General features: G+C 42.3%; 2 protein-coding genes across 4 annotated transcripts in view; both read right to left on the bottom strand.

The window, feature by feature from the left end:
* Positions 1–6,629, bottom strand: part of rapgef5b (Rap guanine nucleotide exchange factor (GEF) 5b) — a 41,758-nt gene extending 35,129 nt beyond the window's left edge. For 2 of the 3 annotated variants that reach the window (XM_060870470.1, XM_060870471.1), the window contains exons 1-5: positions 6,242–6,629; positions 2,638–2,700; positions 2,156–2,262; positions 1,747–1,868; positions 719–884 (exon numbers count right to left, since the gene is read on the bottom strand). In XM_060870470.1, coding sequence (XP_060726453.1) covers positions 719–884; positions 1,747–1,868; positions 2,156–2,262; positions 2,638–2,700; positions 6,242–6,448 — 665 coding nt within the window. In that variant the 5' untranslated portion in view covers positions 6,449–6,629. The remainder of the gene's footprint in view (positions 1–718; positions 885–1,746; positions 1,869–2,155; positions 2,263–2,637; positions 2,701–6,241) is intronic. The other variant, XM_060870472.1, reaches the window with a different exon arrangement.
* A 2,968-nt stretch (positions 6,630–9,597) lies between these two features.
* si:ch211-254p10.2 (solute carrier family 40 member 1) lies at positions 9,598–19,009 on the bottom strand. Its single transcript, XM_060870469.1, has 6 exons — positions 18,856–19,009; positions 17,555–17,670; positions 17,276–17,402; positions 16,860–17,114; positions 15,809–16,471; positions 9,598–9,984 (listed from the first exon to the last, which is right to left on the bottom strand). Exons 1-6 carry the CDS (start codon positions 19,004–19,006, stop codon positions 9,725–9,727), a joined length of 1,572 nt encoding a protein of 523 aa, XP_060726452.1. The 5' UTR covers positions 19,007–19,009; the 3' UTR covers positions 9,598–9,724.

The following is a 19,009-nucleotide window of genomic DNA, read 5'->3' as shown; positions in this document are numbered from 1 at the left end:
ATTAAGAGCTGTGAGTGAAATCGGACACAAGGAACAGCTGAAGTGGTCCATGACCAAACGTTTTAGTGGGACAGAATGCTTTGTGCTGTCAGGGCTTTGCTTGGATGTTCTCACTCATTCTGCTCTCATCACTACTCATCTGTTTCTAATTTACTATCATTAAACTTGTATATTTGTTTATTCCACATTGCGTTTGTCGGTGCGGAGTCCTCGTCTTTTCCCTGTTTTTTCCCCTCATCTTTTCCCCCGTCTGTGTTTCTTATTTTGTTTAATAAACCATGTTGTTATCCCTGCAATATTTCTACATCTCAAACTATGTCTCATAAACCTTTAAAAATCTGAGCACGAGAGACAGATTTTTCTTACACAGAAAACAAGGTTGTACTATATATACACTACACAAAAAAAAACCTGAAAAAAAAAAAGCATCACGAAAGAAGAACGTGAAAGTTTGTTGACGTCGGCGCATCGCCGGCATGATGCAGTTATTGAGAGCAAGGAATACGCAACCAAATATGAAGTGTTATTTGCTCTATCCATCAGCTCGCATTCATGTTGATCTCAAACCCAACCGTTTTCAGTATACATCATAAACAGTAGAATTGCCTTTGTCGTTCCAATAGTTTTGGAAGAAAACTGTATACATTAGGCTCTTCGGATATGATCGATAGGAAATATAATATCTCTGTATATCATGTAGATTTTATCTACTACTCACGGTTTAGGAGACACATGGAGCGGAGTTTGAGGTGCCAGACCTAGGAGAACGTTCACTCCATTTTGCCACTGGATCTGATTTCTAAATGCACAGCTTTGGGCTTCACACTCCTCAAAGGAGAACTGGTACAACGTTTCCGAGTCTTCAAACACCGCCAGCCTTTCCACTGAAATACAGAGTTTTAATCGGTACACCCAATACATCTGAAGTCATGTCCAGAGAATAATAATGAATAAAAATGCAAAACATTTATAAATATTCACATTTTTTATGCTTTGAATTTTTGTTATGTAATATTACTATTACTGATGTGTAAAATAGGGCAGTAAAAGAGTGCAAAGTGAGCAGATACGTACATTACATATATTTCAATAAATAAAAGAGAAGAATATATATAACTATTGTTAATGTGAGAGTTTATTGCACAGCTAGTAGTTGTGAGTGTCTTATTTGAGCGTAGTGACTTCATCAACAAGTTTAGTTCTGTTATAGCTCTTGGATAGAAACTATTTGGGAGTCTGGTGGTTTGTGTATTTAGGGACCGATGATGTCTTCCGGAGGACAACAGAGTCAATATGCACATGTCTACTGAGGACACGGTTAGGTAGGTAATATTTTTTTATTATTATTATGTTTGAATATTTAACATTGGTGATCACTCTAAGGGAAATGATCTGTTGATATCCCATGACATCATATTCTTCTGAAACCCTGTGTAATATTCTACCAACCTCATTTTGTTTTTCAAGACCAATGTGTTAGGAAGCTATTTTAATGTGCGTCATATTGCCTGAATTTCTCTGTTATCTATTCGTTATACTTTCGACATTCAGAGCGTGTAAAGAATCGTAGCCGTTTCTACAATCATGAGTAGATCTAGCTTTACCTTATGAAGTTCTCACTAATCACACAATTCTAGGTGTTCCCTTGGTTGGCTAGCTAATGTTCCTGGTTCATCTTGCAGTTCTAATACCATGTCATCTACCGGTGCCTTTTTTAAATAACGAGACCAGGTCTCCTTCACACACCCGAAAGCAGGATGCCCAGCTCCAGCAAACCGTTCCAGACTCTAGCAGCTGCATTTCTGTTTCCAACAAACACGCACTGCTCCGTCAGCCACTGCACCAGCTCCCGTCCTATAAAACTCCTTCTGCAGGATAACAAGAGGGTTACAGAACAAAGAGACACCACACGATTACTTAAACTCATGTACCAAAAGTATAATCATACCACCTTCAGCACTAATAAATATCTTTCAATAAGGGTTTCGGTACAGATTTAGCTTTGTAAGCTTTGACAATTCCTTTTTTCACAAATTTCGATTATTAAAATAAAAAGTGAGGCAACTTTATTGTATGGCATCATGAAAGGTTAAAGCGTCATATTTAATCAAATCCTCAAGCGTAACAAATTTTTAAAAATCCTCTCAAATCTTACTTGATGATTCTGGCTAGTTTTACGTGGGCTTTCCAGTTTTCTTGTCCATTCGATAAGAAAGCGTTTCTGAGTGCACGGCCAGCACAGGACACATTTTGTACGCAAACCTACAACACAGAGAACGAATATTTACACTGATAATATGATTAGAGCAAAAAAAAAAAACAACAAACGTCATGTTGTCTTGTTCTCTGAAGTTGCGGTTTTGTCTGTTGTCTGAAATTCGCATGCACATGTTGATGTTCCATTGAAGCTAAGCGTATGTGAGATAATCATCGGCACTCTGAGATAGTCACAAATCACCAGAGTTTAAAAAAAAAAAAAAAAAGCAACTGATTAACATGATACACACAACAAAGACTAGTCCAAACTTGCTGACATGCATTTGTACATACCTAAGAAATCCAACCAGATATTCAGGTCACACAAGGAATTAAAAACAATGACGGTGTAAAAAAAAAATAAATAAATGCTTGCTTTACCTTGTGCCTGGTGTCTGAGATGAGACAGCTGATGGTTTCAGGTGGCTGCTCCTCCGATGCAATCTATGAAGGAGAAACAGAGGTTAAGAGTCCTATAAACAATGGCTCTCTGTCTCCGTGAACTATACACTGTCTGCTGCGTCTTATCCTGAAAGTCAGCTTTAAACAGTAATGTATTTATAACCACGGCGAGCTTATTCTAACTCTCTACCCCATTCGAGTGATGAAAGACAAAGAAATCATTTACTGCATGTCACATTAGTTAACATACAGTAATACTTCATAGTTCAATTAACTAGGTTTAACCACTAAACCACTTGACCTTGTCAACCAGGTCAGACTCTTCTAACTAGCTTTAATATTAGTTTCACAGTGGTAAAGGAAGCAGTAAGAGAATCCAGGGTCATAGTAGTTACTGAATAATATGATTTAAGATAATGATATCCAGGAGTTTCTCATTAATAATACAATGCTGAAATACTGAACTTCAGGCGATATTGTTGCGTTAGTAAACACACCAAGCAGGTTTCCCTTCAGCTCAGAGTTTACATACTCTAATGGGGTATTCACTATTAACGTTTGGTATTTCATTTCTGAAGTAAGCATTAATTCATGATTGTATTTGTTACATACGTAGATATATACAGTCTACAACCCGAGACATCACAAATATGTGCAATAGACAATGTATAAAATTGCGTTAAAAGTGGAGTAATGTGTCTGTGGAGCACAGTGTGACAGGGTTTCCTAGTGGACGTGTGTGTGTGTCTGTATGTGTGTATCTTCTGAGGAACCGCTATCGGATGCAAAGAAGACTATTCCACAATTTCACTATCCATCCATCCATTTATTTTCAGTACTGCGCATCGTACTGCGCAAACATACTAACCATCAAGCTACCCACTATTTCAATAATTACAGTACAATATAAATCTTTTTTAGTACTATATTATTCTAAACATTAACGAGCCACCTCTGTGAAGGCAGACGTCAACAAACCCCTTATTCACCATTCCTTCTCAATAATCGCCACATCACCTCAATCACAAAGACATGGCTCAAAAAATAATCTGTACATGTAGATCCTGAAATACCTTTCACAAATAGTGTACTCATTAGAAATAGAATGAAGTGTTAATATGTCCTTTCATAGAAGCTGAAGAGATTTTTCCAGGTGATATTTAACACTTGGTAATTACTGCACCATTGCTTTATTGGGTTCGTGAATAAACCTTATTTTATTGTAGGGCTTGTATTGTAATATCCAGTTAGATGTTATGTCCACCGTAAATGAACTTAATCTCACTAACTTCATTTTGGATTGAGATTTTAAATTGAAGTGTTTCAAAGTAAGATTTAACCCATGAGACATTCTCAGCCCTTTAGTTCTTTTACTCCTTGCAGCTCGCTCACCAGCTCATCTGTATGCTGTTCAAACAGATTTTTAAGATAATACTGCCGGTCAGCATCATCAAGCTTGTCAGCTCGTCGCTTATTAACTAGCTTAGCCGAGTCTCTGTTGCAGTCTCGGTCAAAAGTATGCGAACACCAGAACACATCACACCCACATGTGGGTCTTTCCTTGCCACACATTTGTATTGACTAGAACTGAGAAGCCCAAACATGTTCCAGCATGACAATGCCTCTGGGCATGTGAGCAAATGAGATCCATAAAGACATGGTTTGCCAAGGAGTGGACGAACTCGAGTGACCTTCAAAGAGCCCTAACCTCAACCCCAATAAACACCGAACTGAAATGCTCACTGCATCCTAGGCCTCCTTAACCAACATAAGTGCCTGAGCTCACTCATGCTCTTGTGTCTGAATGGACACAAATCCCCACGGCTACGCTCCAAAATCTGGTGGAACGGCTTATTGTTAGAACAACGAGGATTTTATCGTCGGAAATTGCCATTTGTTCTACAATGAAGTAGCCTCTAGGCGTTCCTACTACTAGTTGCCATAGTAAAAACATTCATGAGCAGGTGACTTAAGAGAGTGTTTGTATATAAAATGCGCCAGTGTATATGAAGGAGAAACAGTATGTGATCTTTAACATGGATCACATACACGCTACTGTCTTCATTCTCACTGGCAGTCACGACACCAAGTCGTTTAATATTTGCATGAAGTTTAAACTATTCTCAACTTTGTTGTGTTGCTGGAGACGCAGACAACTAACGATTACTGTTGCTCATATCGCCCAAAGTCAATAACTGTCATTGAAAATGAAAGGTGGCTTTGTGACTGTCACTGTACGTGTGAACATAGCATGAGTGTAGCATTCTGAACCTTCCAGCCCTTTAAGGTCTCCCTTCATATTTACATATTGAAATTTTGTCTCTTATTAAGATAGAACTACATTAGTGATGTCCTCCCCGTGAAAGAGAAGTTCTAACTTCTCACAGAAATTATGAATCGCAAAGATTCACACAACAAAGATTTCAGCAGAAACATATTGAATGTGTTTCAGGGTGGAGTTTTTCCTTAAGGGTAAGCTTAGGGTTGTGGATGATTTCAACAAACATACGTTACTTTGCTTTTGCAACTTTTAAGCCAACTATAATGATGTGTGTATTTTGATGTCTCTAAAGGTATTTATCAGTAATCAGCAACTTAAATGCTTATACGTGGTCACACATGAAGCTGTTCACTGTGTGTGTGTGTGTGTGAGAGAGAGAGAGTGTGTGCAAGTGTGTGTGTGTGTATATGTGTGAGAGAGAGAGAGTGAGTGTGTATGTATAAGAGAGCGTGAGTGAGTGTGAGTGTGCATGTGTGTGAGAGAGAGATAGTGTGTGTGTGTGTGTGAGAGAGAGAGAGAGAGAGATAGAGCGTGTGTGTGTGTAAGAGAGAGAGAGTGTGTGTGTATGTGTGTGTGTGAAAGAGAGAGAGAGTGTGTGTATGTGTGTGTGTGAAAGAGAGATAGTGTGTGTGTATGTGTGTGTGTGAAAGAGAGATAGTGTGTGTGTATGTGTGTGTGTGAAAGAGAGATAGTGTGAGTGTGTGTGTGTGTGTGAAAGAGAGATAGTGTGAGTGTGTGTGTGTGAAAGAGAGATAGTGTGAGTGTGTGTGTGTGTGAAAGAGAGATAGTGTGAGTGTGTGTGTGTGTGTGTGTGTGAGAGAGAGAGATAGTGTGTGTGTGTGTGTGTGTGTGTGTGTGTGTGAGAGAGAGATGGAGTGTGTGTGTGTGTGAGAGAGAGAGATGGAGTGTGTGTGTGTGTGAGAGAGAGAGATGGAGTGTGTGTGTGTGTGTGAGAGAGAGAGAGAGAGAGAGAGAGAGAGAGAGTGTGTGTGTGTGTGTGTGAAAGAGAGAGAGAGAGTGTGTGTGTGTGTGAGAGAGAGAGGGGGGGGAGTGTGAGTGTGTCTGTGTGCGTGTGAGAGAGATACAGTGTGTGTGTGTGTGTGAGTGTGTGTGAGAGAGAGATATAGTGTGTGTGTGTGTGTGTGTGTGTGTGTGTGTGTGAGAGAGAGAGAGAGAGAGTGTGAGTGCATGTGTGTGAGAGAGAGATAGTGTGTGTGTGCATTTACACAACAGGTAGAGAGAATATTAGCACGTAGTATAGCCGAGCTGTTAGCATGCAGATCAGTAACAAAGCACACTTACCCCCTGTGAGCTTTTCTTTCTACACAGCGGTGTGTGTTTGTTGATCACAGGTGCGTCCTCTCTGCTTGGACTCAGCCGAGCTTGTTGTTCTTTCACTACTAGACTCCAGCGCAGGTATAAAAGGTCACTCTTGCCCGGTAGCGGACTTTCCTCCAGCATCGCCATGTTCACCTGTAATCCAGGAGCCTCAGGCGGTAACGTCTTCATCCATTCAGGTGACAACAACAAAACTCTATTACAGTCAACTGTGGCTCTCGGTTCTAAGCGAATACATTCATTTTGTCTAAACGGGACGCAAAATCAATGTAAATAAGACGGAGATATGTATATATATAATTACTGACTAGTTTTCCTTGTTTGATGGTACACCGGTATGTGTAATCCTCACGTGTTATATGACAGAGAAGTGGGCGGGGCTCTCAGTGAGTAGGTAAATATAGGCGTGGCTCTGGATTCAAAGGTAAAGTCACGTGACTTCTTTCAGGCCGCACGTTTAAGAGATTCTTCACACTGCAGCGTTTGTCTCGGTTTCACAGAGTTTTCTAAAGTTAAATGAGCTCTATGGTTTTTGGTTGTTATTATACTGTATGTATAACATAATCTAAACTTCATCTGAAAAAAAGAAACCTGGCCAAAAGTCTGTGGACACCTGACCATCTCATCCATAGCTAATTCTTCCCCACATATGGATGAGACATAAAGGCTGAGGCAAACAATTGTATATAATTATGTCTCTGTATTCTGTACCATTACAATTTCCCGTCACTGGAACTAAAAGGCCCAGACTTGTTTCAGCATGACAATGCCCCTTGCACAAAGCACAGTCCATAAAGACATGGTTTGAGAAATTCAGAGCCCTGACCTCAACCGCCAGGGATGAAATGTTGTCCACTGTAGTCCAGCTCTCAACATCACGGCTTTCCATTACTAATGCTCTAGCTGCTGGATGGGAAAATCCCAACAACCATGCTCCAAAATCTACTGAAAAACCTTACCAGAAATGCTAAGCTATTAGGAATTGAATATGGAATAGGATGTGATGTTTACATGTTTTCCCTGTTTACTGTGCTTTCCTCCAGGTTCTCTCATTTCCTTCCACTGTTGAGAAAGCATGCATTTATTCTAAATTGCCACATGTAAGAATGTGTGTGACTGTTGTCCAGTCATGGACTGCCATCCTATCTGTGGAGAAAGTTTCAGCCATAATGTAACCCAGGGATAGGCTTTGGTTCACTGGGACCCTGACCAAGATAATTATTATTGTTTAATTAGCTAAGTAATTAATTAATTGTGAAGAGAAGGAGTAAAGTTGTGTATGAAACGGTGTCAGCTATGAGCAGCTCCTTCAGTGACAGACTGTTACATCCTCAGTGTCTGAAGGAGCGATACAGACGGTCTTTTCTCCCTGCTGCTATAAGACTTTACAATCAAAGCTGCTCCCAGTGAACCAGTCACCATAATACACACTGTTATTACTGTTTCACTGCAATAATAAACAATAACAAAGCATTTTAAACATGTGCAATAACAGAATTTTTTAAAAATGTGCAATATTACCTATGTGCAATATGTCTTCAGTGTAACCACTACTCTTTTTATACCTTTTTGTATAATCTGTATATTATATTATGTCTTTATTTTATTCTTTTTATATATTTTTTGCTGCTGTAACAGAGAAATTTCCCCATTGTGGGACGAATAAAGGAATATCTTATCTTAATATATATATATATATATATATATATATATATATATATATATATATATATATATATATATATAATATAATGAGTGAATGATGAATATATATATATATATATATATATATATATATATATATATATATATATATATATATAATTATAATGAGTGAATGATATATATATATATATATATATATATATATATATATATATATATATATATATATATATATATATTTCATTCATTTATTTATCCATGCACAATCCATATGGATCATGTGTCCAGGAATATGGCAGTGATTTGAAAGTATGATCTTTAGAAATGTGTTTTCTACACTGGTGAACTTTTACTGGTTGCCACTAATTACCAGCTTTTCATTTTGATTTGGATATTCCCTTCATACAAATACTTGCTCTTCTGCATTTGGGAGTGTATTTCTACTACAGACAGTGAAATCTGGTCCAAGAAATAAACATCCAAACCTGGTAACCACCAATAAACCCCAGAATAAGCTTAGTCGCTGAGTTGCTCTCTAGCTGTTTAGGATGAATGACTTGGCTGCATACAGTACATTGCTTAGCTGAAAACCAATGATCTAAGGTGCCTAGACTTTGTAAGTTGGGGTAAAATATTCAGCATAGCCCAACTTATAATTTTTAGAGCTGTCATTTTTTTCATTATATTTTCAGCAGATGTTATTCAGATGTTTTACACCACGTAAAGATATCCAAAGGTAAAGACACCACAAAGGGGCTGTCCAAGACATTTGTTAATAATAGTTTAATGTGCCAATATATTACTAAATTACTATTCTTTAATAATTAAAAAAATGTTAGTCATTTATTAGTCAAGTATTACATTTACTTTTATGCCATTTGGCCAATGCTTTTATTCAGAGTGATTTACAGAGTCTCTATAAATGTATACATCATGATACTGGTTCACCAGTTTATGCACCAAGAATACCATCAGTCTACAACCTCTGTTGGCAAGGTCATATAGCAAAAAAAAAGGCACATAGACATTGTAATTCCTTTTTCAAATTTCAGATTTAATTGCTAGATTTTGGACTTCAGAAGGTTTCAGGTAGGTTTTAGACATCAAGTTAATTCCAAACAACTATATTGTTTTCATGTACAGCATACATTATTTCTATATACATGGAGTTTCTGGTAATGACTGCTATGCAAAATAGTAAACTGAAATGTATGCTAATATATAAGAGTTGTGTGTTGAGGTAAGAAGAAACACATCACTTGAAGTGAAATGAGTGGACTGTTGTATAAACATTGTTGGAGGCATGTTGGACTGTTGGATGCATACAAACCTCCTTCACAAGAATAAAACACAAGTGAGAGAAAGAGCTGGTAGAAACGTTCAATGTCTGCATTTTTTGGTCATCTGTTCAAACACGTGAGGTTGAGTCACAGATCCATTACTGATGACATCCTTTTTATTCACTGTGAATTCCTTTAGAATCCTGCCATTCATCCTGGTATTATATGTTTGTGTTTTATATATGTTTGTGTAAGAAAGTTTCACAAAATTACAGGTGCTTCCACCAACCTCCAGGAGGGGGTAGTGTTTCCTGTCTTTGAATCACCATAGCAGGTGTTGCTATGGCTAAACAACTAAAAATGGCCGGCAGCTGTATATGGAGATGTATGGAGATTAAATGAATTGTCATTGAGACAGCTGTATTACTTCAGGATTCGCTGCAGCATGTGTGGTACACATACATTTCAGAGTCTGCAGCTTTTTGTCACACACAACGGTGATTTATGTATCAAGGCACTGTTTCCTTTTAGCCTTCTGAGCATACAAGAAGTACATGATGTGTCCTGCAGTAATGAACAACACAGAGATGATGACAAGAATACCAAAATGCTGTGGCTGCGGTGCAGAGATCACCATGAGGAAGTGTAGCAAATCCATCATGTAGTTCATTGAGCTCTGGACTCCATTTACAATGCCACGCTCAGACTCACAGATGTTTTCCTGCAGTAGCTGAGTTACTGTCAGGTCAAATGACCAGAGACCTATAAAGAGAAGAGCAAGAGATAAACATATGAACATTGTTATAGACCACGCGCCAGAGCAATTTTTACAAAATTTCAAATGCATTGCATTTGGTTCTTTTAACTAAATGCTTTAAGCAATTTAATTCCATTCTTCCTTGCAAAACCAGGACTCTTTAAGTGTTCCTCAGTTTTTTAAAATGATTTCTATAGAGGAGTGTTAATCATTGAGCAACTGCTAACTTCAATAAACAATCTCTATAACAGACAAAATTTAGTAAAGAGAAATTATTTAAATTCTCGCTATCTGGTCTCACTGCAGGAGAATGGGTTGCCTTTTAAGTCTGGTTCCTCTAAAGGTTTCTTTCTCTTGTCATCTCAGGAAGTTTGGCTTGCTCTTTAGGGATAAATTTACGTTTAAATTTCTGAACATTTCCATTGTTAAATGCAGGATATTATTTTTATTAAAAAAAAGTAATTGAATTTAGATTTGGGCACTGAATGGGCCATTTCAAAATGTTTTTTTTTTTTTGTGAAGTTTTCTTGGCTTGTATTTGAGCTTTGGGTCTTTATGGTGCTGAAAGGTTACATTATTCATTCATTCATCTTCTACCGCTTATCCAAACTACCTCGGGTCACGGGGAGCCTGTGCCTATCTCAGGCGTCATCGGGCATCAAGGCAGGATACACCCTGGACGGAGTGCCAACCCATCGCAGGGCACACACACACTCTCATTCACTCACGCAATCACACACTAGGGACAATTTTCCAGAGATGCCAATCAACCTACCATGCATGTCTTTGGACTGAGGGAGGAAACCCCCGAGGCACAGGGAGAACATGCAAACTCCACACACACAAGGTGGAGGCGGGAATCGAACCCCGACCCTGGAGGTGTGAGGCGAACGTGCTAACCACTAAGCCACCGTGCCCCCCTGGTTACATTATTCAACTTATTTAATTGTTTAGCACAGGCTTGCATATTTTGTGCCAAATTAGATAGGTATTTTAAGCTATCCATAATTCTCTTTATCTTGTGTAGGGCTCTAGTCCCCACTAAAGCTGATACTGCCAACATCATGATGCCGTCTTTTTGGTTGGCCTGTCTGTTTATTTTTACCAATTATATATATTAGAATTATGCCCCAAAAGTTCAAGCTTCCAGTCTAATCAGTCTATACCAAATTTTGCCACACAGTCTGGCAAAAGTTAGACGTAATTCTGTCTATTCGCCCTATCCCATAGTGTGAAAAATACAAAAAATTGTTATCACGTGCAGGAAGTGACGTTTTTTTCCACATCTCTTTTAATGTTGCTAAATGTCTCATTTCTAGTTCTCTTTCATCATCTCGTATTCGAGATCCACCTATGGGAAGGGCATCTGTTCCTGACCTCTACAGAAGCATCCAATTGCACCAAGTCTGGCTTGACAGACAGGAGCGCGTGCCAAAGGCAGGTAAGGTAACGCCCCTTACCCAAGTGCATAATGCACCTGCACGCGCTACCTTTCCTCAGTTAACATTCGCTTCTCGCGACTTCTGCTCCGACCTCACAGCTCCCTGGTTTTTTGGACTGCACTTGTTGTCTTTAGGAGGATATATCGGCTGATCAGCCTCCGCCGGACGTGCTCGTCCTCAGCCAGGTTAGCTTCGCGAGCCTTTTAATCTGTGGGCTGCACGCCTGCCTTTTTGCCTTTTTTCTTTTTCCATGGCGCTTTCTAAAGTGGCGCTGGTTACTCCGGTGGACAGCCTCTCGCCTGCCCGGCCGCGAGGGATTCCCATCCCTTCTGCGTTGTCTGCACGGGGCATGCGCAGGAAGCTCTTGACCTCCCAGAGAACTGTAGCCATTGTCTGGCGCTCCCAAAAAAGCTCCTGCGTCATAGGCTCAAAACGGCTGCTGCCCAGTGTGTCAATTTCGGGCTGTCCGACTCGGAGGGGGAAAAAGACGACGCTGCTGAGAACCCGGGGGCCTCCCGAGGTGCGATTTCCTCTGACTGGGCCGACATTTGTCCTTCCCCGTTTGAGGATTTGCTACCAGCTGAGGACCTATTCCCCGATGGACCGGCAGGTTCCGGGGACGAGGTCGAGGCGGGCCTTCTCGATGGCTCGGATGACAAGGAAGCCATCCCGTCTTCCGCGGTCCCTCAGGCTCCCTCCGCCCCGCCTCAATCGGTATTGCTGGATCTTTGTGAGTGTGCTGCCGCGTGGCTCAACATCAAATGGCCGGCTCTCCTGAATGCTTCGGATCAGGAGAGAGATGTTTATGACGGCAAGCTTCTGGGGCCTTCTACCGGCTCGAGAAAGCAGCTTCTGCCCGTCCTCCCTGCGTGTGCTAAACACATGAGACATTGCTGGGGAGATCCGCTTGACCTGTAACACGGTCTCGCGGGGCTTAAGGTGAAGGATATGGCGGGTCTGGGCATGGGCGACCCCCCCATGATCGAGCCTTCCATCGCCAGACACCTTAACCCATCTCAGGGCGGGCTGCTCTCCCCACCCAAGCCCGTCCTCCCGGGCAAGATGGATCGTTTCTCCGCGTCGATTCATCAGGCTTCATACAAAGCCTCGGCTCTTTCTATCCGAGCTCTCAATGTCTCCTCGCTGTTGTCCGTGTATCAGGCTGAACTCCTGCTTGATTTGGGTCAACAACTGGAGAGTGGGTCGCCATCACCCGATCTCTGGAAGGAGGTTGTCACGGTCAATGACCTCGTTCTCCGCAAAGCCCGTCAAGCTGTCCAGGCGAGCGAGCGCTCTATGGCTTTGTCGGTGGTCGGGGAACGCACGCTGTGGCTTAACCTATCCGGTCTCCCCGATAGTGAGAAGCGCCGCATCGCAGGAGCGCCAGTTGAGCCGGGTCAAGCTCTTTTCGGCCCGGCCGTTGTGCTGATGCAGCAGCGCTGCGACGATAAGAAGAAGGAGGACAAGGCTTTCAAGCTGTGTCTTCCTAGGAAGCCGGCACAGCACCAGACGCCATCTGGGCGGCCGCCTAACGCTCCTGCTGCGGGACGCCAATCCCACTACACGGGCAGGACCAACAAACCCCGTGGGAAACCACAGGCTCAGCAGAGCGGGCCCCCCCGCCCCTCGCTGGGCCCTGGGGTAAGGTGTCCTTCGCCGCAGCCGTGGCTAGGAAGCCTCCCAACCCCGCCCCTTCGGTCCAGAAGACAGAGGTTCTCTTTCAGCGAGGTCAGCCCCCCCTCGCAGGCGAGGGTTGTTCTTTTTCCGCACAGGCTTCACTGTTCCCTGTGTCGTCCGGAGTGCGTTCCCCTGTCCCTGTCCCTGTTTGCCAAATCACCTCCGCGGTTCAATGGAGTGGTCTGGTCCCACACGGACCAGAGCTCCGCCCACATTCTGACGGACGAAATCTCATCTCTTCTCCAGAAGGGAGCGATTCGAGTTGTAGCCCCAACTACTAAGCGATCAGGGGTTTTACTCGCTATTTCCTGGTCCCGAAAAAGGACGGCTCTCTCCGTCCTATTCTGGATCTCAGAGGGTTGAACAAACATTTACGGAAATACAACTTCAGAATGTTGACACACGGCTCTCTCATACGTTCGATAAAACAGAACGATTGGTTTTGCTCGGTTGACCTAAGCGATGCTTTTTTCACATAAGCATCTATCCTCCGCATATGAAATTCCTTCGCTTTGCCCACCAAGGCGTGTGTTATGAATTCATGGCTCTCCCGTTCGGGCTCGCACTGAGTCCGAGGACGTTCTGTCTGTATGCGGAGGCGGGGCTTGCGCCCTGAGAGCAGCGGGTCTCAGGATCCTGGCTTATATAGACGATTGGCTTATTATAGCCGATTCAAGAGAGAAAGTGATGCAAAACACTGCCGTGAGCTCTCACACATTGCCGCGCTCGGTTTCAGAGTCAATGTGTCAAAGAGCAATTTCACTCCCGCTCAGGAAGTTATATTCTTGGGCTTGGAGCTGAATTTCGTTACGATGCGTGCGCACCTGTCACGGAATCGTATTTCCTCATTCATGAACTGTCTCGCACGGTTCAGGGAAGGAATGCGGATACAGTTTCGCACATGTCTCAGGTTACAGGGTCTTATGGCTTCGGCTATCCATGTCTTGCCTCTGGGTCTTCTGAGAATGAGGGCTTTCATGAAGTGGGATTTGTCCCTTCATCTCAGCCCGTTGCACGATTTTTGACACTATGTCACGGTGTCACGGACATCATGTGCTGGTGCGCTGCGACAATACAACAGCTGTAGCACATATCAACCGTCATGGCGGCATGCGCTCCTCCAAGCTTCACGCTCTGGCTCACAAGCTGTTGGTGTGGCGCGCACGGCATTTCCTGTCATTACGGGCGACTCACGTCCCGGGCTTTTTGAACAGGGTGCAGACTTTTTGTCGAGGGGGAACCCGCTCTACAGAGAGTGGCGGCTCCACCCTCAGATAGTGAGGCTGCTTTGGGAGAGGTTCGGCCACGCTGCCGTCGATCTCTTCGCCTTGCATGAAAACGCCCACTGTCCTATGTTCTTCTCGCTTCGGGACGAGGACGCCCAACTCGGCGTGGACGCGCTGGCTCATCCGTGGCCCATCACGCTACTCTACGCTTTCCCTCCGCTCTGCCTCGTATCTCCGACCCTGGCCAGGGTTGCTGTACAGGGTTTGTCTCTGATCCTCATAGCTCCCAGGTGGCCCAAGGCACCTTGGCTAGCAGAGATAATACCTCTGCTATATGCGGAGCCTTGGCCCCTCCCGTTGCGCACGGATCTCCTGGCCCAAGCAAACGGGGAAATCTTTCATCCTCACCCAGACAGGGTGGCTCTCTGGGCCTGGCCCGTGAGAGGGCGAATTTAAACATTCTGGGGCTTCCCCCGCGTGTTATTTCCACTATTCAGAATGCCAGGGCCTCTTCCACACGTTCGCTCTATGATTGCAAATGGTGTGTGTTTGAGGAGTGGTGCGAGGAGCGCCAGCTCGTTTCGTATCTGTGCGCCGTCGCTGATATTCTGGGGTTTTTGCAGGAAAAGATTTTTGCATGTTTCAAGCATATAGTCTCCCCCTCTCCTGACGCCCAGGTTGGGCCTTTCACATGTTTATATACATGTTCTTTTCCTGCAGGCGGCTCACTTGTTGGACATCAGCGGGGTTCTAACATGCATGTTGCCACATGTTGTGTTTATCTTTGGCTGGGTTGTTTACCCCACGCAGTGTGTTATGTCTGCTGCTTTGTGACGTGCCGAGCACCACCTTTTTGGCCATCCTCTGGCTTACAGGGCCTCGCTGTGAGTGTATTGGGCAACCGGGGAGTTGTCTATATCTCCCATAGGTGGATCTCGAACATGAGATGATGAAAGAGAACAATAGGTTACTTTCGTAACCCCGGTTCTCTGAAACATCGAGTGGAGAGATCCACCAAGTTTGCCCCGCTTGCTGCACAAGAAGCGAATGGATGCTTCTGTAGAGGTCAGGAACGGATGCCCTTCCCATAGGTGGATCTCTCCACTCGATGTTTCAGAGAACCGGGGTTATGAAAGTAACCTATTGTTTTCATCTTGTTCTTTTGGAGGAACATCCTGATCTTGGTGATGTCACTGTCACGCTTATTTTCTCTACTTCTTTGAACATGGCCTTGACTGTGTTTCTTTTTCTAATGTTTCTGCTTATTTTTTACATATTTTTTGGTTGATAAATCACATTAATGATGGATATATAACTGATGTTTTATCTTTATCCTAATTTGTTAAACTGTAGTTCATTAGGGGTGTTTGGATTTTCCATATTCACTGTATTGTACGACAGTTCTTAGCAATATCTACACCAGTTACACAAACTCTAAATGCAAAGAACTTATTGAAGATGCTTAAAACAGCAAGTCTTCTCACCAATTCGTGCTGTGATGACTCCTAGGAACAGCAGAGAAATGGACACATAAGACTCAGGTGCTGGTCCTGTTGGGGCATTATCAAACAAAACTGTATTGTTGGTCCAGTGGATTGAGGAGCGGTCAGGCAGCAGAGGCTGATTGCCCCACTGCATCATGTATCCATGTCTGCTGTGTCCTCCACCATTCATCCCTCCCATTTGTGAGGCATTAGACACATTTAACATGCCAAGGTCCATAGGGCTGCCTGGTGCAAACACAGAGCACACACAAAACAGCAGACAGGACAGATGCAGGCAGCTGGAGATCATGCCTGTTTTGATCAGACCATAGACTTTGCGGAGATTGGTGAACACAATCGTACCCAGCAATCCAGCCATGGCGGAGACGCCCATGAGCAAGCTGAGAAGGGATCCGCTGATACCTTGTGTATATGCATAACCTGTGGTGATGCAGTCAAAGCCCAGCACAGTGGTGTAAAGAAAAGCCATTCCCAAACCTGCCAGGAACACAGGCTGCCTGTAATAAGCTCTCCAGCCTTCCATGCAGGTGTCAAAGAGCCTGTGCAGATGTTGCAGAAATGGTGGCAGGCTGGTACTCCTCTTCAATTGCAGACCTCTGAAGTCCTCAGGCAAGGACTCTGTCTGCCTTAATGAACTCTCTCCTGCATGATAAACAAGAAAACTAGTTAGTACACTTACCCAACTTTTGTTGCATGTGAATTCCTTTGACTTAATTTACCTTGCAGTCTATCTAATGTATATAACAGAGGACATGGCTACAGAACTCTTAATTATTGCGATGCTACTATAATAGTTCCCAGTTTAATATAGTCTACCCGCTGTGGAATAACAACTAAAATACAGTTGGAATCTTTTTGGAGGAGTGGTGATGATATTAAAAGATGATAAAACGTAAATTTACCACACTGAAACTGTTATGACTGTTTTTCCACTGTGGTAAATTTACGTTTTATCATCTTTAAATGTTCAGAAACATATTTCATAAAGTTTAGGGTGACTTATTGTAGCATATTATTTTACACCACTTACTTTGTGAACTCTTCCTTTCTCTCCTCCTCTCCATATAGCACTGCTCATGTAGTATGGGCAGTTTGACTGAAAGTGCTGGTACAATGCGAAACACTCTAGAGAGGAAGACAAACTCCACAATCAAGGAGACCAGATTCCAGCCCAGGATGAAGCCACAACCCACCACATTTGAAGCAAGGGTCATAACCTGACCCACAGCCAGTGGAGCCAAAATGTTGATCACTTGGTCTATACGTCGCATGGTGGCATTCATCCCTACAGCGGCATTAGAGCAATTTTCTTTGTATGTGTCCAAAAATCAGCTAACACTAATAATAAATATGTCACTTAAAAATATTATTAGAATATTAGATTGTTATAAAGTGTTTTTATCGTTAATATTTTGTATGTATGTGGATCAAATTATTAATTTTTACCTGCTAGGTGGCCACGGTTGTAACCGGTTATGACCACTATCCAGTCTCTGTGGATGGCAATGTTAAGGGCCGTGCTGGCGAGGTTCGCCACATCTGCTAGGACGATCACCACCGTATAACAAACCACCTTGTGTGAGTCATGTGATGCAACATGTTACATGCATTAGGACTATATGTAATTCATATACATAATTCTGTTATGTTATAGCATAGAAAATACATCAGTATTAACACATAGAGTGTGTATGAATCAGAAAAGAAACAGTAACAGTTACTCACAGTTAACCAACCGTCCCAGATTTGCTCAATCCAGTTTTTATATGAGAATATCAACATAAGAATGATACTACAGACTGTCACTGAGATGTTCTGAATAAACAAGGATGCATGAGCCACTGCAGTAGAGAACATAGAAGACTGTTTCAGAGCTTGAATAAACAGCAATACATACAATCTTTAGTAAATCTTTAGTGACATTTAAATGAAGCACAAGCATATGTTACACAGTAGTTAATCTAAAAAAAGAGAAAGAAATTGTTGGTGGCATAAGTATTTACCCCTGAGATCAATATGTGGATGAATAACCTTTATCTGCATTTACAGCTACAAGATTTCTGGGATATGGCTCTGTCACACATATTTGCATATCTATATTTTTGATATTTTTGCACATTCTTCTTAGCAAATTTGTCTTGTGACCACTGGTGCTTTGGCAAAAGTAAGACAGGTTCTTGTTTTTGAACAACTCCAGCATAGCTTTGGTATTATTCCTGGAGTTTTTTATCTTGTTGGAAATTAAACTATTCCCCAGTCTTAATTGTATTGCAGACTGCAGAGTTTTTCTTCCCAGATTGCCCAGTGTATGGATTGATCCCCCTCACCCACAAACCTGACCATTTTTGCAGGCCCTGCTGAGGAAATATATCCCCACAAAATGAGGCCACCAATGCATCATTGATGAGGTTTATATTCTGTTGGCTTATGTAGTGCTTTGTAGTGCTTTGTGCCAAGGTCAAATAAAATGTTGGTGTTATCAGAGCCTAGAACTATCAGGAGAACAGCTTTTTTGGAGCGTTTGAGCTTTGGTCAATATGTTTTTTTCCATCTCCCTGGCATTTTGGTTACTTATCTGACCAATGATATTGGTACAATTCCACTCATTTTTAGTGGACTGCATCCTTTGGTTGTGCCATATTCTATATACTTTTTTAATAATGGAATTTATAGTGCTCAATGGGATGTTTAATGTTTTATGTTTTCTTATAACCAAATCCTGAATAATACGTTTTTCACACTTTATCCCTTGGCTCCTTTATTTTTATGATGCTGATTGTTCTCTAATAAACTCAGGGGCCTTTAAGGAACAAGTGTGCTTATATTGTGATCATGTGACATTTTAATTGCACACAGGTTCACTTACTATGTTCTCTGTTCTCGGGTTAAAGTTAATTAGGTAACTTTTACTGGCAGCTGATTCGAACAGGGTAATACTTATGCAAGGCACTGTACTGTACATGGGCTTTGTGACTGAATGTTCAAGCTATAATGACACAGAACAGCACACCCAACAATTATACTACCTTTGTTTCTTGGGTTACGGTCCACCCAGTCTCCAATAAGAGCACCTAATAAAAGCACAGAACCAGCCACCACTAATCCAAAGATGGCAGTTAGCAGTAAGTTATGTCCATACAGCTCAATCAGAAAGACCGAGATGGCAAAGTGCCACATACG

This window comes from Tachysurus vachellii, chromosome 5 (assembly GCF_030014155.1).
Source record: "Tachysurus vachellii isolate PV-2020 chromosome 5, HZAU_Pvac_v1, whole genome shotgun sequence".
NCBI lineage: Eukaryota > Metazoa > Chordata > Actinopteri > Siluriformes > Bagridae > Tachysurus > Tachysurus vachellii.
This window is presented reverse-complemented; position numbering and strand designations above follow the sequence as displayed.